Here is a 23720-nt window from a genome sequence, read left to right as displayed (position 1 = left end):
ATCTTAGGAATGTGAAGAGCATTAACCACAAAAGATGAATGGGGAAGTGGACGGAACTCAGAAACTGATGTTTTCTGCCTGAGCTCTGTGAATGGCTGTGACCTAGTTGGTTAGCTATCCCCCACTGGGGCACCGGCACCAATGGCTCTCTCCTCCCAGGAAGAGGGTGGTGGTGCAATCTAGGCGGTTAGTATTTGCATAAGATGTCCATTAGAGGCCAGAACAGACTCACTTTGTATATGGTTAGTAGCTTAGAATCCATGAAGTATGTATGTGGGGAAGTGATTAAACAGCTTGTCTTGCTCTTTGCTGAAAGTCCACTCATTCATTGTTTGAGCTGTGGGGGAAGGAGGGGGACCTACGTTTCTGCTAGAATGTTGCCCTGTAAGAAAGAAGAGCTTGGGCTATGGTGGACTTTATTTAACTCCCATTTGACAGTGAAACAAGAGGCCTGTGACCCTTTGCCACCCTGTAGGAGCCCAAAGAGTCCCTTAGACACACCTTGCTGTCCTTTAACATGAGAAGCAGAGACACAAAGACTCTGCATTAGAACTCGTGACTGACCTAACTGTCCCTCTGTGAGCAGCCACCCCATCCCGGGCACCTTCCACCTTGTCACCCCGCCTGCTGCTCTCCTTGGGCTTCCCATGAAGATCAGTCCATTAAACATCTGGATGCACACCTCCAAGTGCAAGTACAGGCATGCTTCCCTCCACCCTGCAATGAAACAGTTCGTCTCGGGAGCATATGGCCTTAGTCTTCTCCCTCCCAGACCTGGTTCTCTGCAGGCTGTGACCACTCTGCTGTCTCTACACTGACCAGGCCCTTGTCGCACACTCAGGTCCCTGGACTTGCATAGCAACACGCTGCTTGCTCACTAGGCCAGCTCCCCGGTCCCATAAGTGCATTTTTATCTAGCAGAGATTCATCCTCTAATCACTAAAAAGGGCTATTCTGGGCCATGATTCGCCCCTACTTAGCTCATTTAGCTAATTTTCTGCAGCTGACTAATACGACCTGAGATTAGTCCATTTGGTATAACTACAGTGGAAGACCTGAGGCAGGCTAACTTTATAAATGAAAGGGGCTTATTTACATTGTGGGGAGGTTGGACATCTAAACAACGTGATCCTGTCTGTGATGAGCACTTTCCTTAGTTGTTTCATCTCACGGTGGATAGAAATGGCGAAGATGTATGGAAACAAGAACCAAACTAGGCAGGAAGCCAGAAGAAGGTAAAGGTCTCACAGTCCTTTCCAAGCACATGTCTTCACTTGACCTACGGACACTTCCCACTAGCGCCCATCTCTTAAAAGCCCCACCTCCACACTGAAGACCAAGTAAGTCTCCAGTGCATGAAACGCTGAGGAACAACACATGGAAACCATGGCACCCTTTCTCTGCAGTCAAACCAATCCATTCACCGACCCCACACACCGGAGTCTGGTTTTAAATCTTTTTGTTTTAAACCAGTTGTCCTCTGTCGTAGTTACTTTTCTATTGCCCGACAAAACACCATGACCAAGGCAACTTATAAAAGAAAATGTTTAGTTTGGGGGCTCACAGTTCCGGAGGGTTAGAGTCCATGACCATCATGGTGGGGAGCAGGGCAGGGGAGCAGGCAGGCAGGCAGGCAGGCATGGTGCTGAAGCAGTAGCTGAGAGCTTCTAAGTGATCCACAGGTATGAAGCAAAGAAAGAGGGAGACAGAGAGGAAGAGAGGACAGAGAGAGAGAGAGAGAGAGAGAGAGAGAGAGAGAGAGAGAGAGAGAGAGAGAGAGAGATTAACTGGAAATGGCATGGGTTTCTGAAACCTCAAAGCCTACCCCCAGTGACATGCCTCCTCCAACAAAGCCACACTGCTAATCTCAAGTAATTCATCAACTGAGGAGCAAGCATTCAAATAGATAAGGCTACAGGAACCATTCTCATTCGAACCAGCATATTTTCTAGCATGCATTGGCCTCTTCTCTCCCATTGTCGAGTTCTTACCTTCCCTCTCGTCCTACAGTAACACAAGATACAATCTAGGCCACCTAAACTGTAGTCTGAAAACCCCAGGAGACTGTCGGCTCATATCTGCAGAGATTCAGCTGCAGATTTGCGTATTCAGGGCTGATTCTAAGAATACGCTTTTTAGATATGCTCTCTCAGACCCTTCTGATGGTGGAGGGTTGGGTAGGGAGGCTTTCAGAGACGCTGCCCTGGTGACTGGAATTTAAAAGGCAGTTTGAAGCCACAGACCCTCTGGACTAGAAAGAATACCCGAAGCCATTCGGGTGTGTACTGTTAATTTTCTCATGCAGAACCTGGAGCCTGAGACTCGAGCACAACAGTATTAATTTGCTGATGCAGAAATTCATGCCCAGATAATTAAAAGATGTGCCCGGAGCTGCAAAGTTATTAACTGGCAGAGCTGCCAGCCACATCTTTCTCTGAGACCAGACTTATCTTAGATCCCATAATGACAAGCCCTAGGACCCTGCCCTGACACTATGATACACAGCACAACCATTTGAGGGTGGCCTTGTGCAAGCTACTAAGTCTCTCTAGGCCTTGGTCTCATCAATAGACCAAGAATAAAACACAACTCAGCATTACCAAGTAACATAGCACATTACATTTTCCTAGGACCATACCTGACACAACACTCACAATGAACGTATGCTTTGCGCTGTATTTTAAAGTATTAATTCATGTGTTTTTGTTTCTCCCATCTCTTCCTTTGTGTTCATTCATAATTACAATCTGCTCACTCTCCATCACTCTAGGAGGGGTGGAACAAAAACAAAACAAAACAAAACAACCAGCAGGAGTAACCTGCCTGGTTTCCTAAATGCCTTCCTCCAAAGCCTAATCCATGAGATCAGGGAAGAAGCCAGGAACAAATGAAAAGTCATAGCAAGAAGCCTGGGGACAAAATTAAGAAAGAAGTACTGCTGCCATTGGAGATTCTGGATTTGAAGAAACAGGGGAAAAAAAAAAAAAAAAAAAAAAAAAACAGGTCCTGAGTGAAAAGGGAATCAGGGCCCACACCTTCTAGTCCCTGGAAAGATGAGACTTCAATGCTAGGAATCCCCAAGAGGCCAACCGGATGCAGACAGTAGTGATCACAGTTCACCAGGAACACATCCCCACACTTCAATGTCATGATTCTCCTAAAATCATGAGAAAATCACAAATACAGGACAAGGGAGAGAGTCTGCAAAATCATGGCTCAACCGTGAGCAGGGAGGACTCCAGAAAGGAATTGAATTCTCTGTCAGGTATGAGAAAGAGAACCCTGAGGTTGGGTTTATTTGATGAAAGTAAAGCAGCCAGCAAAAGTTGTGGCTGAGTATCCAGAACCACTTATGGCCAAAAGGAAGGAACTCCGCAGCGTCTGCCGGTGAGAACCCCTGAGCCAGTAGAGAAGAGGGTAGCGTAAGCTCAGGCCATCTCCCAGCATCCTCGGGCCGTCTCCCAGCATCCTCGGGGCATACATGCCCAGAACAGCTGACAGCACATTCTGGTTCTGTTTCAGAATCTACATGCTGGGAGCTAGAGAGATGTCCCAGTGGTTAAGAGTGCATCTGGCTCTTGCAGAGGACCACACCCATGTCAAACAGCTCATAGCAGCCTGTAACTCCAGGTCCAAAAGGCCTGACCCTTTCTTTTGGCCTTCCTGGCCACTCACATGCATGTACGTACACACACACACACACACACACACACACACACACACACACGAAAATAAATATTTTCAAAAAAAATCTACATGTCTCAAGACTCAAAGAATTTTCTATACTCTAAATTAATACCCCCTCAATTCTGAAACCTAGTCTCTCTCTCACAGCCCATAACCTTCTGGTGTTCAGCACCACACAACACATTTATGAAATCATAAGACATTTGGCCTCGCACTTTCCAGCACCTTCCAGCCAAGATGTCAAGTGAGTTTTCAGCTACCTTGGAAATATTACTGAAAGGTGGTCCTGAAGAGCTACATGTGGGACTGATTACAGTCTCTTAAATGTACCCCCACTAAGCCGAAACTAAATGTGCTCTTGTTTTAACTTCGCCTACCAGGTTTCCAATACACCAACTACAGGGCTACCCTATATAAGTGAAGATGGGCCGGCGCAGAACAGTGATTTGTTTGTTTTGTTTTTAGAGACAGGGTTTCTCTGTGTAACCCTGGCTGTCCTGGAACTCACCCTGTCTACCAGGCTGGCCTCAAACTCACAGAGATCTGCCTCTGCCTGTCTCCCAAGTGCTGGGATTAAAGGGGTGTGCCCACCGCCTGGCTTAGCTTTTGGTTAAGACACCTTGTTTTGAAATTTTACAGAAACATGTGACCTTGTGAAGACATTGTGAAGCCCCGCCCTGCCCCCCCCCGCCCCCTCCCCACCCCCCACAATTGGGAGTGCCCGTGCAGGTGAACTCTGAAGCCTAAGATCTAAAAACAAGAAGAAACTCACTAGGAGATGCAATCCCAAAGGTTTTTGTAAGGCAAACCGTTGCATCGATTTCATCCAGGGAAGATTGAAAACAAAATAGCCCACTCTGAGATGGACGGTCACTATGGTGAGGCGCTCATTACATGCATGCCCCCTAGTGGAATCACTTGGTACTACAACTGTTACATATGGGTTTGGTGCCCGCACTCTACTCAAGGGTCATAGGCTCTGCATTTTATCACGCAGAGAAATCTATGTAGTTACTTATTTTTATTAATGCACTCCTGGAAAGAGCTACATTAACTCAGCTAGGTAGTCGGCAGCAGCAAAGGGCATCTAATGGTGTCGAGTAAAAACCAGTGGGAAAGGTGTGATCCTTGAGGAGCCTTGGATATTCAAACCATCCAAGACTTTAGCCCCAGTTTTGATTTAGTCTGCGCTGGCTATTGCTGCCCTCTAGCGGCAATATTTTGAAACTAAAACACCCGGGCTATGAGGTAATTTTCTTTCAGATCTTTCTTGTATCCATTCAGCCATTCATTTATCTGTTCACTGATGTGTCCTTTTTATACTTATCACCAACTATGTATGGCAGCGTTCGTGAAATAATAATGAAATACGATAGTAAGAGAGAAAATCCAGCTCCACTTCCTAGCTCTTGGAAACAAACCCTCTTTGAGGAAAAATAGCCAGAATTAAATGAAAACTCATTGACTGTAAAATTCTACACAGTGATTTTGAATGTGGATTTGTCTGATTGGAGAGGGAAGAAGGCCGTCCCAAGGAGATACCTACTGTCTCATGTCTGGGAGATATCATGGAATAACAGGACAGACATGCAGTTTTCTGGGCAGTAAGGTAATCACAGAAGTGAGATAGAAGTGTGTGTGTGTATGTGTGTGTGTGTGTGTGTGTGTGTGTGTGTGTGTGTGCACTGGGGATAAAGGATAAAAGAAGGCCCCTTGCTTGGATGAATACTAGGTACCCATTTCTGAATAGAGACTGTGGTGTGGGTAATAAGGACTACAGAATGTTTGTGTTTGGGGGGCTTATGAGGGTAAGTATTGCCAGGGATCAATCCCTGAGTCTCATTCATACCATGCAAGCACTCTACTACTGAGCTATACTCCCACCCCAGAATTGTTTACTTAAGCATGAGCTGAGAAGATACCTGCTAGCAGATATCTATAGAACATTCCACACAGCAAGAGCAGAACAAATACTCCTGTTGTTGTGCCCAGATGGCGACCCCCAGAGAGACCACCAAGGATGAGCAAACCGGAATGCAAAAGCATGGTTTAATTCTGGATATCCAAAAGCAATACAAGCCTAGGCAGGGACTTTGTCCTATACATCCAATGCAGTGGAGGATGGAGGAAGTGCCCACCTATCTGCAAGCTCAGCTTTTAAAGGGAAAAGTCACAAGGTTATATCGTTTAGGGGTGCTAGTATGGGTACAATTCTGATTGGCTCGCTTCTAGGGGCTTCTAGAAATTACTTCTAAGGGAGTGGTTGCCCGCCACCATTTCTCATTGGCTGCCCTCAGGTGGGGGCATTTTTATGGTCAGTTACCCTGGAAACCAGGGAGAGGACATTCCATAGTCTGGCAGGCATTACCTCGTGACTATCTTGTGACTCTGTACTTTTACACTTCCTGGTTTCTGGAATCTGAACTGACTGGTTTCAGTAACTAATGGCCTATTCCCAAAAGGAAAAATCTTAGGCCTTAATTTTAGGGTGAAAGTATTTTGGTCTTATTTCTAAGATGGCTCATTTTGGTCTCACACTGTCAAGTGCACACAGAATGTTCTCCAGAACAGACCATATTCTAAACTATAAGAAAAGCCTCAATAAGTCTAAACATGTTCTCTGACCATGGTAGAGTAAAAATCTGAAATCAATAAAAGAAAGAAGTTTGAAAAACTCCAAGCATATGGAAATTAATTAAGCAAATGCAGTATAAAATAACCAGTGAGCCACAGAAGAAAAAGATACAGACAGCCCAAGTCCTCAGGCATGAGAAGGAAAACATTGCTCTCAATGAGAAGTCTTGGAAATAAGTTCCGGGTCAAAAAGCAAGAGACCCAAATTCCAACTGAAGTGTCTGGACAGGCAAACGGGATCAAGAGGGTGTGCTCAGGAGGGTGACCACACAAGGACAGGATGTGCATTTGCTTTTCGTTCTAACTCAGGTGGTGACTGTGTCTGTCCCTTGTCTGGAGTTCAACCTCAGCCTTAACTGGCTAATCTGGACATAATTAGCAAACAGGAAATGAAGAAAGCCGAAAGGGGTCCGTTTGCCAAGAATAAAGAAATCACTGCTCCAGGACATCAAATTCCTGGAATACAGCAATGGACCTTTGTCTAAACAAAGGTTTTTACCAGGTGGGTGGAGAATTAAAACATTTGCATAAAAGTCTTACAATTGGGGGGAGATAAAAAGAGATTTGAATTTTTTGTCTTAAACACAAGTTTTATAGTATTTGATAGAAAAGTCTCAACATGTGATATTTCTTACAGAAGGAGCCAAATAAACGTGCTATGGTTACAACTCAAGAGTCTTGGGTACTCATTTCACTGTTTATATTTACAACACTATAAACTGGTTTGAAAAAAAAAACAAAAAACAAAAAACAAGCATGGGCTGGCAAGAGGACTCCACAAGTAAAGGAGCTTGCAAGTGAGTCTGCCAACCCGAGTTTCTTCCTCAGTACCCATACTGTGGAAATAGAGGAGAGACACTGCCACTGGAAGCTGTCCTCTGACCTCCACACCTGCGCTATGGCATGAGTGCGCCCTCCACCCTGTATGAGGAAGGAAGGAGGGAAGGGAGGGAGCGGGGGGAGGGAGGGAGGGATAAGAGATTCAGCGATTAGGGTCACTTGATGTTTTTCAGAAGACCTGGGTTTGGTTCCCTCCTTCTGCTATGTGGGGTTGGTCAGGCCTGGTAGCAAACGCTCCTTTACCCTCCAAACCATTTCAACGCACAATAGCAATTCTCTGAAGATGATTCGGGTAATCAACATTTTTGCAAGAAAAAGGAATGAGGAAGCTATATCCCGTTCCACTTTCAATAAGGTGGCTGCTGGCGCCAACTTTTGAGCAACATTAAATTATTGGAAGCCTTTCTGTAAATCCAATCCATCACTGCTAATTCACTTGGTTGTTTTTTTGTTTTGTTTTTTTATGAGAAGCACTAAAGAGAGTGTATAAAGCTTCTGGAGGATATCGACTCATTTCGTGACTTTCGGTCCGTTAGAGTTACTAATTTTCGTAAATGAAAGCAAGTACTGGCTGACCATAACCATAACAAACATGGCGCCCGCGGCTTCAAAAAGCATGCGAGAGTGCAGTCGCTGATTGCAGTAACCCATCTAGATCCGGCCTGTGTGCTTGGCGTCACTTCCGGCGCGCCGTGGCGGCGAGCGCCCAGCTCTTCCGGTGGTCCCTGTAGAGAGAGAAAACAGCCCGAGGAGGATGCGAACGCCGGCGACATGGCGAGGGACGGCGCGAAGCCCGCAGTTGTCGCGGTTGTGACCGAGCCTCGGTTCACCCAGAGGTACAGAGACTATCTGGAGAAGCAGGAGCTCTTGGACAGACAGCACCGAGTGCAGAAGCTGCGGGACGGCATGGTGGCGCTGCCGCTGCTGGCGGGAAGCCTCCCTGAGCAGCACCTTCAGGAGCTGAGGAGTCGCGTGGCCCCGGGCAGCACCTGCGTGCTGACGCGGCTCCCCGATCCCCTCCCTTCTAAACAGGCCCGGGGTCGCTCACCTGCGCAGAGACTCCGCCTGGAGGTGAGGCGTTGGGTGGAGGACCGCGGCCTGACGTGGGCCGCTCACCTGGAGGCCGATCTGCCCCGGTCTTGGCAACGGCACGGTGACCTGGTGCTGCTTAGTGAAGACTGTTTCCAAGCCGAGCAGTGGAAAAGTCTGGAACTCCCGGGACTCTGGGAGACCGTCGCCTCAGCCCTTGGAGTCCAACGTCTGGCCAGACGCGGGCGGGTGTCACCGAATGGTACTCGAACTCCGTCAGTGACGCTGCTGCTGGGCGAGCATGGCTGGGTAGAGCATGTGGATAACGGCATCCGGTATAAGTTGGATGTGACCCAGTGCATGTTCTCCTTCGGGAACATCACGGAGAAACTTCGAGTGGCGTCTCTGCCCTGCGCTGGGGAAGTGCTGGTGGACCTCTATGCGGGCATTGGTTATTTCACATTGCCCTTCCTGGTTCATGCCGGCGCTGCCTTCGTCCATGCCTGCGAGTGGAACCCTCAGGCTGTAGTTGCTCTGAGACACAATTTGGAGCTCAATGGAGTGGCAGACCGGTGTCAGATACACTTTGGAGACAACAGGAAGCTGAAGCTCGCAGACACCGCAGATCGGGTGAACCTGGGGCTGATTCCCAGCTCTGAAGAAGGCTGGCCCGTTGCCTGCCAAGTGCTCCGGAAGGATGTGGGGGGTATTCTGCATATCCACCAAAATGTGGAGTCCTTCCCAGGAAAGAAACCCCAGCCTGTCGGAAGCAGTGACTCGGGAAAAGAGCACTGGCCTAATCCCCAAAACATCCTCCCTGATAAACGGGGAAATGGAACTACTGGGAATGTCAGAGGGGACACGCTGTCAGCAGCCAGCAAACCAGAGTGGCAGAGCTGGGCGGAATCTGCAGAAACTCAGATCGCCTCTCTCCTTCACCAAGTGCATGGGAAACCGTGGAGGACACGCATCCTGCATGTCCACCCAGTGAAGTCATACGCCCCCCATGTGGACCACATAGTCCTAGATCTGGAATGCCGCCCCTGTCCTCTGATTGGCTAGAAGAGGTAGATTCGGTGACACGGTAGAGCCAAACGAGGGACCTTAGTGCTTCACAGCTAGGGCTGAGTTCTCACCCTTTTGTTGCCCGGTCATCTTTTTAAGTGATTTGTGATCTGAAAATGAACTGTAGACTAGTCCGAATGATTTTGCTTTCTGTTGATCACGCTGAGAATGTTCAAGTATCCGAGGAGATCAGCGTGGCTCATTAAAATAGGACTCATTTGTGCAGTCCTGAATTCTGCATTTCTACCTTCGTTTTCGGTTGGTATATGGTCTTACTCTTCATTTGGTCTTGGATTTAGGTGCACATAGGGTTTCCTTGAATTAGATCACGGCTTTTTTCTAGTAAGTCACATTTACAAACATTAATTATTAGAGTGAAATACCAATTCACTGTTAGTACTGTTCCCGCAGCTCACTGGCTGCGACCTGAGAAATCAACTGGAAAGCCAAGATCGAAATAGGGAGGCCAGTGAGGAGGAAGTCCAGTTCTACAGAAGTTCTGTAGTTGTTCAGGCACAGCGTGGTAGTGGTTCACACTAGGGTGGCAGCCGTGGGGATTTGAAAAATAATATAAAGAGGTTTGGAAAATAAAATCAACGGGACCAAGTAATGAACTCCAAGTTGAAGCATTACCGTGATGGTGCTTTGTTATTGTGACTAAATTACAGAGGAAGGGGACAATTCATGGAGGTAGCTCCAGCCCTCTAGCATTCCTCAGTGGGGTGTCTGTCTGTCTGTGGGTGTTGGAGTGTCTTACATATTAGGTCTTTTTATTTTATGTTAAGGAGAGTTAAAAAATACTTCTCCATCCCAATGCAGTAACTCATGCCTGTGATCTCAGCACTTGGAAGGCTGAGGCAGGATGATTCAAGGATAATTCATGAAACGATACATAGTGAGACCTTGTCTTAAAACCACGAGTCACTTCTCTGAATTGTAGGAATCTAGAGTTCTAGCCTTGGTCTGTGCGGTAGCTGACAATTGATTAAAATCCTAAGATTTGTATCGACCTTCAACTTTAGAGTTCATCTTCTTTCCCTGGACAGAAAGCTCTAGGAAAAGCTGGAATCACTTTAGTGCAGAGTACTTACTGGGTTCATTGCCGCCCGCCCCCCCCCATACACACCACACACACACACACACACACACACACACACACACACACAGGTCTAGAAGCAGCGGAGGCAACTGTTGCTACTGTAGGTAGGGAATATATTCTGCAGTTTTCAAACCATCTGGTTATAAACTCAGAAGGCTTTCTGCTGTCCATTGCCATTTCCCACTGGGTTAGCTAATAGCTGAGGGTCATGTGGAGCTGTTTGGATGTACTTTGAAGCCCTGTAGACTAGTTTGCTTGGTGAAGGAGACAGACAACAGGGTGCCTGCTTCCTTCTTTGTCATATAACCAAAGCTTACGTGGGTTGTGCCTGGCTGCTACTGTTTTTCTTACAGCAGTAGCACTAGGGACTGGGTTGGTGCCTTTCCCATTAAGCACAAACATTAAGTGCCTTCTACATGTAAGAGCCACAGAAAATATAAAGATCTATTAGGTTAAAAAAAAAAAAAAAAAGCCGAGTGGTGGTGGCGCACGCCTTTGATCCCAGCACTCGGGAGGCAGAAGCAGGTGGATCTCTGTGAGTTCGAGGCCAGCCTGGGCTACAGAGCGAGTTCCAGGACAGACTCCAAAGCTACACAGAGAAACCCTGTCTCGGAGAAAAAAAAAAAAAAAATAGCCTTGGGCTGGAGAGATGGCTCAGCGGCTAAGAACACTGGCTGCTCTTCCAGAGGACTTGGGTTCAATTCCCAGCACCCACATGGCAGCTCACAACTGTCTGTAACTCCAGTTCCAGGAGATCTGACACCCTCACACCAGTGCACATAAAGTTAAATAAATCATATTTTTAAAAAATAGCCTCTTACCAAGGTGCTTAAAACTTAGCAGCAGAAATTACACAAGTCCTCAGTGGTGGAGTAGATAACGTGCTGAAGAGGTGTAAAGGAGGGGAAGAAAAGTTCTGAGAAATAAGTAGGAAGTGCGGAGAAGTGGTATCTGAATTGGCTCTTGAAAACTGGGTAAGAGTTTGATGGATGGGGAGGAGGCAGAGCTAGGACCCAGAGTTTCAATGCTTGGGAAGTGAGCCATTGCTGTTTGTTTGTAACAGAGGACGTGGTGATGTGTATGTTGGAGATGAGGACCGTTGTGAGCAGTGTCTTGTACGCAGAAAGCTCCGTGGGAAATGTTAGCTAGCCTGTGACCCCGCTGCAGAGGCCTGCCTGCTAACACTCCTTTCCAGGGACCTTCCTGTCTTTACCTGAATTATACCTCCTCTTCACTTGCTCCATTCCTTTTCACTGTGTGCCAACTGCTTGCTGTATTGGAACTAAAATGCTAAAGATGCCAGCCTGGGGCTTGGATGAGAATGAGGGAGATGAGTCAGAGAGCAACATTTGGGGACTGAGGAATTGGCTTTTGTCGGAAGCTGTGGACAGGCAGTTGGTGAACTGTCCCAGTAAGGTATGCTAAGACGGGACTACAGGACGTTTCACTTCTAAGGAAATCCTGGATCAGCTATGCCAGCCCTGCGAAGTCTTTCTAATCTCCATCTTTGTCATTAAAAAGAAAAATCAGCCGGGCGGTGGTGGCGCACGCCTTTAATCCCAGCACTCGGGAGGCAGAGCCAGGCGGATCTCTGTGAGTTTGAAGCCAGCCTGGGCTACCAAGTGAGTCCCAGGAAAGGCGCAAAGCTACACAGAGAAACCCTGTCTCAAAAAAACCAAAAAAAAAAAAAAAAAAAAAAAAAAAAATCTGCAAACTCCTCCCTCCCCCTCCCCCACCCCTGGCTGCCCAATTTGTTTATGGCGAAGTTGGGATTTTTTTTCCTTATAGGCAAGAAATATTTCTCACATTCTGAATAGTGGACTGAGTATTAATATGACATATAGGATAGATGATAATATATAACAATATAATAACACATAAATGGCAGCATGGCAATAATAATAGCAGATCATAAATGACAGATAATCAATAAACAGCAGCATGGCAATGCTCACACCTGAAATGGGGCTCTTGGAAATCAAGTTTTCTTCATTTGCTTTTAATGCTGCCACCTAATGGAGAAGCCATAGAAATAAAAACTCCATCTTAAACTATGACTGGAAGACCTTTCCCAAATATCACTGAGACCAACAAGTACTGCACTGGACTAAAACTGGACAAAAGCAGAAGCAAACCCAGACTCCATGGACTTTCTACACTAGTGAAGGGCCGAATAGTCATCAAGTAGTCACACACACCCACACATAACCTTCCATACAACTCACATTCCAGCAAATCCTGGGAGGAGAGGTTCTTGGTATAACCCACCATTAAAGGCACATGCCTTGAATTTCAGCATTTTGGAGGTAGAGGCAGGTGGGTTGCTGTGACTTCAAGGCTAGCCTGGTCTACATAGATCCAGAACAGCCAGGGCTATGTAAAGAGACACAAATGCCTTGTGGAAGATTCTGAGAGACTAAAAAGTTTGTGTGTATGGAGGGTAAAGCGTAGGGGGCGAAGACAGGGTAATAATGGGGCAGAGTACATGTAGTGGCACGTGCCTATAGTCCCAATCCTTAGAAAGTGGAGGCAGGATGAGCAGTTGAAGATAAGCCTTGATTTCATGCACAATGCTAAATGATTCCCGTCTCCAGAATATCTAAACAGCAATGGGACATTATTGAGAATCTCAGAGTGAAAAATGTGACATGGTTAGTATGAATTTTAAATTCACTAAAATCCTACTAAGGTTTTTCCCACCTTTTTTTCTTTCTTCAGAGTCTCTATGTCATCTAGACTGCTCTTAAACTCACGAGCTTCTCAGCCTTCTGAGTTCCGGGATTATAGGTATGCACCACCACATGCCTGGCTCTCAGTGTTTTCAAATGTGCTCCGAGGCTGGGGAGATGCTTCCGTGGTTAAAGCTCTTGCCATGCGAGTGTAAGTTCAGATCTCTAAAAAACGCTAAAGTCAGAGTAGTGCACATATGTTAGCCCAGTGCTCTTAGGGTGAAATACAAGGTGGAGACAGAAGATCACAGGCCAGCTGGCCTGGCCTATTTGGTACATTGAGAACCATCTCAAGTAAGGTAGGAAGCAAGGGTGACATCCTAACTTGTCCTCTGATCTTCATACATGCACTGTGGCACATGTGTGCCTGCATTCACACAAACACATCACACATACACACACACACACACACACACACACACACACACACACACACACACGCAAAGAACTACGCACATTACACTCACCCCCATGATTATGGTCCTTCCCATCTGGCCACATTTCCCACAGTTGGTAAGAGGGTCCTACAAAGGAACCTGCCTTTACTAGAACATGGTGGATCTTTGTGTTAATGTTAGGAAAGTAGTGTTGACCTCATGGATGATGAGGCCAACAGTGAGATGTATTCTTTCTTCCATTTTCTAGAAAAGTTTGAGTAAAATTATTATTATTTTTGATTTTTTGAGACAAGGTTTCTCTGTGTAGTTTTGGTGCTTGTCCTGGATTTTGAGTAAAATTATTATTCCACCCCATGAACTATAGTTGTATTGGGATCCCAGCCCAGCCAACCTGAAATTCTCTAGCCCCAGGCCAGAGCTGGACACTTTTGTCCAGGCAGTAGTAACCTGGAGTAGTTTTGACTCACTTGGGTTGCTATCCACATCTCATGGACTATTGTCCTTTCACTGTCTATGACCAGTGCCTTAACAACCATTTATGTCTAGTTTTTTAAAACGCTAATTAGATCATAGCTTATAGTAACTTCTGTACATAAATTTTCTATCTTTAATAATTGTGCCTGAGGAGATTCACTTCAATCACTTCAATAATACACACACACACATACACAAATTCCATGCTCCTTTTTTTTTTTTTTTTTTTTTTTTTTTTTTGAGCTGAGGATCAAAACCAGGTCCTTGTGCTTGCTAGGCAAGCACTCTACCACTGAGCTAAATCCCCAACCCCTGTGCTCCTTCTTATCCTGTCCTCTACCCTAAACCTCTAAACCTCTCCAGCCCACGGCTGAGTTTCCCTTCCCCCAATTTCTCTTTACTATATAAATGCAGCCATGTTGGCCGCATGCTATCTTGGCTCGCTCTTGGCCTCTTGGTTCAAGGCTCCTCTCTTGGACTGCTCGCCAGTCCCCCTTCTTCCTCTCTCATGGCCTGGTTCAGTCTGGACCCTTCCAGATGCCTCTGGCTGCTCTCTCCCTCATGTCTACAATAAAACCCTTCTCAACTACTAAAAAATAAAAAATTAAAAAATGTAATTCTGTGCTCTAATCATTGAGAATGTTTATAAAGCAAACAGTGCAATATTAACAATGTGATGACATTTTTTTTTTCTGGTTAGATAAACCTTTAAGTTTGCTTGATCATTGATCACACAATTTCAGAGACAAAATAGATGTCTCTGGGTTTTTAAAGGTCAAACGTTTCCTTCAAGACAAAGGCAAGCATAATTCTGAGTTAACATGAGGCCAACACTGAATTGTGCACGCGCACACTCCAGCACTAGGTAGCCACAGAGAGATTGGTAGAAGGTTGCCCTAATTTTTATCTTTTGGTGATTTTTATTTTTAAGATCTAGGTTCACATAAGTTAAAAACTGAAGTACAGGTAACGAAGCCATTTATGAAAAAGGAAAACTCCCCCATCACCTCATATTACGATGAAGCAGCTCCCTCAGCCTTACTCTGTGTGCCGCCTCTCAGCAGCTTCCAGTGAGCCTGTATGCCAAGGAAGCTGCAAGACCGAACCTGTGTTCACCAGCAGAAGCCATGAGGGCACGTGTGGAACTAAGTCCCGAGGCCGCCGGAGCACAAGTGTGATTTTATGTTCAAGAAACATCAGTGCACGTGTCTAGTCTTGTCATATTATATTAACTCTCCCACCCTCTAACTAATAAAGTCTGAAGAAATTTCAGTCATCTATGTATGCTACGGGGTGGTATTGTGCTGACTGGGTCAGATAACAATAAATGGCATATTGTATGTCAGAGCAAAGGAGATGATCCCCAATAAGACCAGCACCCTGTTATGTCAGTGAAAGTTTCTTTGGCTCCAGAAATACCTCCTTCATAATAAAAACCAACTATTGAACATCATCCACTCATTTCACCAGAGTTATTCCACCACCAAAGAAGTATACTGAGCTCTGTAGTTCTCTGTGGTAAGCTGTAACTTGGAAATCATGGTTCTGATTTAGAAACCAGACAACAAGGAGACTGGCAGTTCTCAATGGGATCAGGGAATACGAAGGCTCTCTGGCATGACCAGGCCACAGTGTGATTTAGCCCCATTGTCTGGGACATTTAACCCAGGAGATTCTGTGGTAGAGTATTTGTGATAAGAATCCATGAAAGTTCGTGGTGAGCTCTAATGGGAGAATCGTAAATGGACCACTAGTGTTCCTACAGCAAGGCCAGGCCATCTCTGCAGGAGACAGCCACACAAACAAGGAAGGCAACGTTCTATGCATGACGGTGGGAACAGTGCATCTTGTGGATTATTAGTGCCTATACAGCCAGCTTCCCATGGGTTTTGTCAGACCCACCAAACAAATCCATGGAAACAAGAGGCACAAGTTCAAACTCCTGTGTCCTATCAGTAAATCTCACAGTGTCTCTCCCTCAATTCACAATTACAGCCATTTGGGAGGGCTCTAGCCACTCTATACACACCATTTTATTGTACTGTGTTCCATATAGATAGACCACTGTGCATTTGGGGATGGTAAGGAGATACAGAACTCCCACAATGATCGGTTGAATAATGGCTCTGAATAAGTTCATATCCTACTATCTGGAACATACAATGTTATGATAAAGTAATGATGTCAAGATAGGGAAATTATCCTGGATGAGCACCACACTTATTTAAGAGAAGCAATGTGGTCTTTGAGTGAGAATGGCTCCCATTGGCTCCTACGTTTGATGGAACTGTTTGTGAAGGATTAGGAATCGTGGCCTTGTTGAAGGCGGTGTGTCAGTAGAGATGGGATTTGAAGTTTCAAAGGCCCATGCCATTTCCAGTTACTCCCTGTCTGCCTGGTGCTGTGGATCAGATGTCAGCTCTCAGCTACTGCTCCAGCACCATGTCTACCCTGTTGGACATGGACTCATTCTCCAGAACTGGTGAGTCCCAATAAACGTTTTCTTTTATAAGATGCCTTGGTCATGGAGTCTCTTTACAGCAATAGAAGAGTATCTTAGACACCCAGATGTGAGGGTAACAGAGGCAGCAACAGGGAATGGATACATCCATATCTCCTAGTAAGTCATGAGGGAGCTTGTGATTTTTATTATAACTTTGTGAGTCTAGATTCTTAACATAGGAACTAGGTCATTAAAAGATATAATTAAAAAACAAAAACAAACCAAAAAAAAAAAAACCTCTAAACCTGCTAGGGTTCCTTGGGGGCACTTCAAGTCCCTTGTGCCAAGAGACCAACTGGCAAGGAGAAAGCACAGCCTAGTTGTGGTAACTCATTTGATCAGGAGGCCATAGGACTACTGTCATACTGCAAGGACACGTCGCATACCTACCACATGCATCACTGGCCTCATGAACCTTTCCTACCCAAAGCCAGGAGTAAAATGGTCAGCTTCCAGAATAGTTGAAATATCTTCTTCATAAAAGCACATTAAAATGCTGTCCAAACTGTCAATGAGTCTTTTATGAACCCTGAAGGTTACTGAAGACTCAGAATAATCTGAAGCATTTATTCAAGAAAAACAAATTATAATAAACAGGGAAGCATTTTAACTTACCCCACGCCCCCACCTCTAAAACAATGTTAAAAAGTAGGGGCAACAGTGGACAGCCCCGGCATATCCCCAGCTAGGGAAATTGCCCCTGGAGCAGGCTTCTTAAGCTTATCCCTTGTCATCTTCATTTTGTTCAAGATTTTTTTTTTTTTCGAGACAGGGTTTCTCTGTGTAGTTTTGGTACCTGTCCTAGATCTCACTCTGTAGACCAGGCTGGCCTCAAATTCACAGAGATCCACCTGGCTCTGCCTCTCAAGTGCTGGGATTAAAGGCGTGTGCCACCATCGCCCAGCTTGTTCAAGAAATTTTTAAGTAAAGTCAGTTATATAGCAATATAAGAGATACAGAAGTCAAACATTTACTGATAATAAATCATAAGAAACGTATTTAAATTTTGTTAAGTTTCATATTAATTTTGTCCTATTCTCTGTATAACTTCAAGCACCTAAAGGTTTATTTCCATGGTCCTCAAGAAAAGAGTAGAAGTTACAGAATGATACCTCTCCCCCCCACACACACAATTTTAAAAAGTTACATATTTTGGTGTGTTCTAGAAGTTAAAAAGTTCTTAGGAAACAGAATTTTACCATTGATTAAAGACAAAAGCAAGTCTGTGTACTAGTGTTTATTTATTTTTACATAAAGAATTAACCCTTGGTGGGCCAGTGAGATGGCTCAGTGGGTAAAGGCACTTGCTGCCATACCTGAGGATACTGCAGTTCACAAACTCTTCAACATTTTTCTCAGTTGACTGTCATTTTGATTTTATAATTGTCAATTCAGCTTGCCACAAATACAGTATAAAATGGCAGACGTATGTTTATTAGCATTTGAGAAATGGTTAACATTCTGTCCTAGTATCAAGCCAAACTTTACCTAGTGACTGTTGATGAAACACCAGTCAGCAACTCAACAATTTTTAAAGCCAATCACTCCAACACAATATACTCCAAAGACAGGCCAACTTGGTAATTCACGCTGGGGAATGACAGTGGGAGAAATATTTGTTTTGTTAGCTAACTATTGTGTTCCTTAAGATAAAAACCTTTGTGTGTACCAGTGAAAATAATGCCGCTCATATTCTCAAATCTGTCTCAAATATGAGCCCAGATGTTTCAGGCAGTGTTTGATGGTCCCACAGGGCATGGGCCACACAAAATGCACGTGTGTGCAGAGCCAAGGTTGCAGTGAAGTCCTGTGATGCACACAATGAACCCTTCCAGAAATACCTTGTGTTCATTGCATGTTTGATTTTGAATTAATTTCTCGTCCTTCCATGTTCAGGAATCTTTCACTGTGGCCAAAAACTTTCACAACCCCCTACCTCAGTTATGTAATCTCATGTGGGATGGTGAGTCACAAGATGGACTGACTCTTGGGGGTTTTAAATGACATGCTGTCCTTCACTAGACAGGATCCACTGTCCTAGTATTCACTTGGGGAAAACCCTTTCTCCATTGGACTGTAATGTACTCTCATGAGTTGGATAACTAACCATATGTAGGACTTTCCCTACATATTCTGTTCCATGGGCTAGTTTCTCTAGCCACACACCATACCGTTGTCTTTATTGTTATAGCTTTGGACTAGGTCTTGACAGCTTATGTTTAAAAAGTTCTTTCAAATTAAGATCGTCTTAGCTATTGTTGGCATTGTCCATTTTCTTATGAATTTTAAAGTCAGTAAAAAAATGAACCTATTCAGATTTGTTTTTCTAAATTGAGATTATTTTTTTCTTTCTTTTTTTTTTCTTTTTTGGTTTTTCGAGACAGGGTTTCTCTGTGTAGCTTTGCGCCTTTCCTGGAACTCACTTGGTAGCCCAGGCTGGCCTCGAACTCACAGAGATCCGCCTGGCTCTGCCTCCTGAGTGCTGGGGAGATTATTTTTACTTTGACTTTAAAGGGTTGAAGTCTTTGCTACATTGAAGTGTCTACCTCAAAGCTTTTATTCTACTCAGGGCAGCTGTGAAATGAGAAGTGATTTATCAGAAATTTGCACTCCAGGATCCCATTTATGGTGAAGAGTTCTATATGTGCATCTGCAAGTGGGTACTAGTAATATAGTAATACATCGTGTCATATAATAACGGACAAAGTACTGGAAGAGTAAACCAGCTGGGTGTGGTGATGCACACCTTTGATCCCAGCACTCAGGAGGCAGAGGCAGGCGGATCTCTGTGAATTTGAAGCCAGCCTGACCTACAAAGCAAGCTCCAGGACAGCTAGGGCTGTTACACAGAGAAACCCTGTTTTGAAACACACACACCCCTACACACACACACACACACACACACACACACAAAGAGTCTACCACCTAGCAACAACACAGCTACCTTAGTTTGTGCTGGGTTTGCACAATCATGAAATTTCCTAGCAAAGTTTTTGAGTATGCATCCTATCATTATGGATGCATGATCATCCACTGTGAGCTTTTTTGGCCTTGACACAATTTTAAACTAAGTATCTTAGCTCTCACATTATAGTTGACCATGACCCTAGACTAACATATTTTAATCACTCATTTCTATTACATTGAGCTCTACTAGATGGTTACCATCTATAATAAACCGAGTGTCTTGAATTGAATGTTGGAAAGAGTGTTGGAATAGCATAGGAGCTCCAATGAGTATTTCCCTAAAATTCATTTATGACATACCATTACCAAGTACTTACAATATTTGCTCTTGTTTTATTTTCAATATTTTATGGTGGCAATGACCATTCCCAAGGCCTGCACATGCTAGGGAAGTGCTCTAACACACACAGACACTCCCCAGCCTATAAATTATTCTAAATTTTGTTTGTTGACCAAGGGTCTCACCATGTAGCCCCAACTGGCCTCAAACTCACAGAGATCCACTTACCTCCTTAGTTCCAGGATTAAAGATGTGTGCTACCACACTCAGCTTGATTTAATTTTATTTTTCTTTCTTCTTTCTTTTTTTTTTTTTTTTTTTTTTTTTGTTTTTTCAAGACAGGGTTTCTCTGTGTAGTTTTGGTGCCCATCCTGGATCTCACTCTGTAGAACAGGCTGGCCTTGAATTCACAGAGATCTCTCTGGCTCTGCCTCCCAAGTGCTGGGATTACCAAGGCATGTGTCACCACCGCCACCAGGCGATTTAACTTTTTGTAAAAACAAAACATAAAATTATGTTCAGGAGAACAACCTCATGCTCTGGAAAGAGACAAAGATAAGCTGCAGATTTGATTCTGTCACTATTGTTTCCTGGGTCTGTGTCCTTCAACAAGTCAGCTAAGGACTGACCTAGACGGTGTGTGTAACAATTTCATTTCTCATCTTCGTGTTCTGTCTTCCAGATGAGCATGTGGAGAATTACACAGGTAAAGAAGTGGGATGGTAAACCGCGAGGCACATATAAAGTTCTCCGGAAATGCCTAGTGAATAACCAAATGTCAGGCAAGGGAGACTCAACATATGCTCCAAACACCACTATAAACCCTGTTGTTTCCTTTGTTAACTACAAAAAGCCTAGTTGGCTTTACAGAACCAGAAAATGTGATTAGTTGCATTTTGATGGGCATATCTGAATTCTACTTTAAAGAGAAACACCATGACCAAAAAGCAAGTTGAGGAGGAAAGAGTTTATTCAGTTTACACTTCCACATATTGCTGCTCTCCACTGAAGGAAGTCAGAGCAGGAACTCAAACAAGGCAGGATTTTGGAGGCAAGAGCTAATGCAGAGGCCATGGAGGGGTGCTGCTTACTGACTTGCTTCCCCTGACTTCCTCAGCCTGTTTTCTTATAGAAACCAGGACCACCAGCCCAGGTTAGTGATCAATGGGGGAGGTCTCAGACAGCTAGATTTTAATGGGCCTGGACTCAGGAATCGGAGGCATGCAGAGAAGGTCTGAGGCATTGGGCTTGACCCACCTGTGACTTGAACAGAAGGCCAAGAGCAATAATAAGGCAGTGTGGGGAACAAGAGGCTACCGTGGATCAGTGCCTAATACTCTTAGATGCATCTAGCCCCGCTGGCAGCATTCTGAGTCTGAGGAGGGAGGATTCTGGATTAAGCAGTCACTGCGGAACATCTGTTCTGAGCTTCAGATCATCCTGGACAGCGTGGCCCATCCCGATGAGCTCTTGAGGCAGAGGAGCCAGTAAGCCATCCTCACCTGGACTGAACTGTCTCTCAGACCTGCCTGAGCAGTGACGGTGCATCCTCCACTGATCTGTGGGGTTTCCCAGTAGCTCACCATTCAGCCCACATTCTGATTCACCCGAGCCGTCCCATGCCGAGGGTATAAGAATCTGTCGCTGTCAAACAGCTGAGCAGAATGGAAGGGCTCTGGTGTTAGGGTCTGCATGGTACATGTCCTTTCTTTCCTTTGGTCTTTAAATTAGTTTTGATGCAATACATGTTCACTATTGAAAAAGCAAAACATGCAGGTAAAATTGGACTATACTCCTCTCCTGTCTTCACCATCCAGACATAATAATAGCCTGAATGTTTTGGTTTACATCCCCTTTGGGGAGGGATAGTGCGTTATGAACAACACAGGAAGGAGAGGGAAGGAGAGTTTAAGAACTCCAAGGGCCCTGTGTTTTCTGAGAGGTGGTAAAGCTGTTTTATATGAAAGTGTACTCTGTTACATCTTTTAAATTTTGTGTGCATGAATGTGTGTATGTATAGTATGGGCACACTCCTGCCATGTAAAAGACAGAAAACAACTCTCAAGCTGTTCTCTCCTTCTACCATGTGGGGTCCCAGGGATCAAACTCGGGTCCTCAGGCGTGGAGGCGAGCACCTTTGCCCACTAAGCTCTCTCCCCAGCCTGAAAGTGTGCTTTATACTCAGAGAATAAGGGGCTGGAGAGACACTGGCTGTTCCTGCAGAAGACCCGGTTTCAGTTCCCATCATCCACATGGGCTCACAACTCTAGTTCCAGTTCCAAGGGGATCCAGCTCTCTTCTCTGGCCTCCTCCCCGCAAGCCAGAGAGAGACACATACATGTCTCCAACACACGGTACACATACACACTACAGGCCCATAAAATAAAAAAATAAAATCTTTAAGAAAGAGTAAGTCATACATATTTATACCTATAAGGCAACCACAGAAAAAGTGGTTAAAAAAAGAAAGCACCTTTAACTACACACACTACGTGAAGACTGCCAGTGAAGTAAAGCAAGTAGTTACCAGAAGGATCTAAGGCTCAGAAAAAGGAAACACTGGCTATTGTGCTGGTTAGGGTTTCTATTGCTGCGATGAAACCCCATGACCAAAGCCATGTGGAGAGGAAAGGGTTTATTCGGTTTAGGCTTTCAAATCATTGAAGAAAGTCAGGACAGGAACTCTCACAGGGCAGGCACCTGGAGGCAGGAGGTGATGCAGAGGCCAGGGAGGGGTGCTGCTTACTAGCTTGTTCAGGATGGCTTGCTCAGCCTGCTTTCTTCCAGAACCCACAATGGGCTGGGCCCTCCCCCATCAACCACTAATTTTTTTTTTTTTTTTTAATGTGTGGCCCAGGCTGGTCTCGAACTTGTGATCCTCCTGCCTCCGCCTCCTTCAGCAAATCCTACTGGCGTGCGCCACCACAACCCCCCATCAACCACCAATTAAGGAAATACCCTACAGGTTTGCCTACAACCCAGTCTTATGGAGTCTGTCTTAGGGTTTCTATTGCTGTAACTCAAAGCACCATGACCAAAAAGCAAGTTGGGGAGGAAAGGGCTTACTTAGCTTCCACTTCCACACTGCTGCTCACCACTGAAGGAAGTCAGAACAGGAACTCAAACAAGGCAAGATCCTGGAGGCAGGAGCTGATGCAGAGGCCATGGAGGGGTGCTGCTTACTACTTTGCTTTCCCTGACTTGCTCAGCCCACTTATAGAAGCTGGGACTACCAGCCCAGGGATGGCACCACCCACCATGAGCTGGGCCTTCCCCATTGATCACTAATTGAGAAAATGCCTTACAGCTGGATCTCATGGAGGCCTGTCCTCAACTGAAGCTCCTTCCTCTCTGATGACTCAAGCTTGTGTCAAGCTGACACACAAAACCAGCCAGTACAGGGTTAGAGACTATCGTTTTAAAGCAATTCTCAAGGATGTAGAAGTTACAGTATTTTAACTATCAATTCCCATTCCTCTTACCAGCATTAGCATCTTCCATCTAAAGGAAATGCGTCATACCTTGCCGGAAGGGGTGGGGGCCCGGGGAAGAAAGCTCAAGTGCTCATTTCTCATTGTTCCCTCCACCTAAGGAAGCAAGGGAACTCCAGGCAATTTCCTTTTGACAGCCAAGAACCATTTTTTTTCCTTTGCTTAACAAGGCTTGACTGACGGATATCTTGAGAAAAGTTAACATAAGTTCTACACATCCTACTTTTAAAGTACCTTTAATTTCAGAACTTGGGAGGCAGACACAGGTGGATTTTTATATAGAAAGTGTGAGGCCAGCCTGGTCTACATAGCCAGTTCCAACTAGCTTGAGCTATACAATGAGACCTTGACAAAAAAAAAAGAAAAGAAAAAGCAAGCCACTAAAAGGCTTCAGAATCATTAATGAACAGTTATTTTATGTATAGTTTGTGTGTCAGTGTGGATACAGGCACCACTGTTCTTAACCAGCGAGACCGGTGTGTATTAGAGTTTGTACTTCAAGATTATATTTTATTCTCTATTTT

The 23720-nt window shown here is 44.9% G+C and overlaps 1 protein-coding gene across 1 annotated transcript; it reads left to right on the top strand.

Annotated features, from left to right (window-relative positions):
- Positions 1 to 7896: 7896 nt before the first annotated feature.
- On the top strand, positions 7897 to 9488 carry Trmt12 (tRNA methyltransferase 12 homolog). The gene is given in 2 exon segments (XM_059247266.1): positions 7897 to 9232; positions 9235 to 9488. Coding segments are annotated over 2 exon segments (1344 nt in total). The 5' UTR covers positions 7897 to 7932; the 3' UTR covers positions 9279 to 9488.
- Positions 9489 to 23720: the final 14232 nt, after the last annotated feature.

Source organism: Peromyscus eremicus, chromosome 20 (assembly GCF_949786415.1).
Source record: "Peromyscus eremicus chromosome 20, PerEre_H2_v1, whole genome shotgun sequence".
NCBI classification, from domain to species: domain Eukaryota; kingdom Metazoa; phylum Chordata; class Mammalia; order Rodentia; family Cricetidae; genus Peromyscus; species Peromyscus eremicus.
Note: the sequence above shows the minus strand (reverse complement) of the source record. Positions and strands in the feature narration are given on the sequence as shown.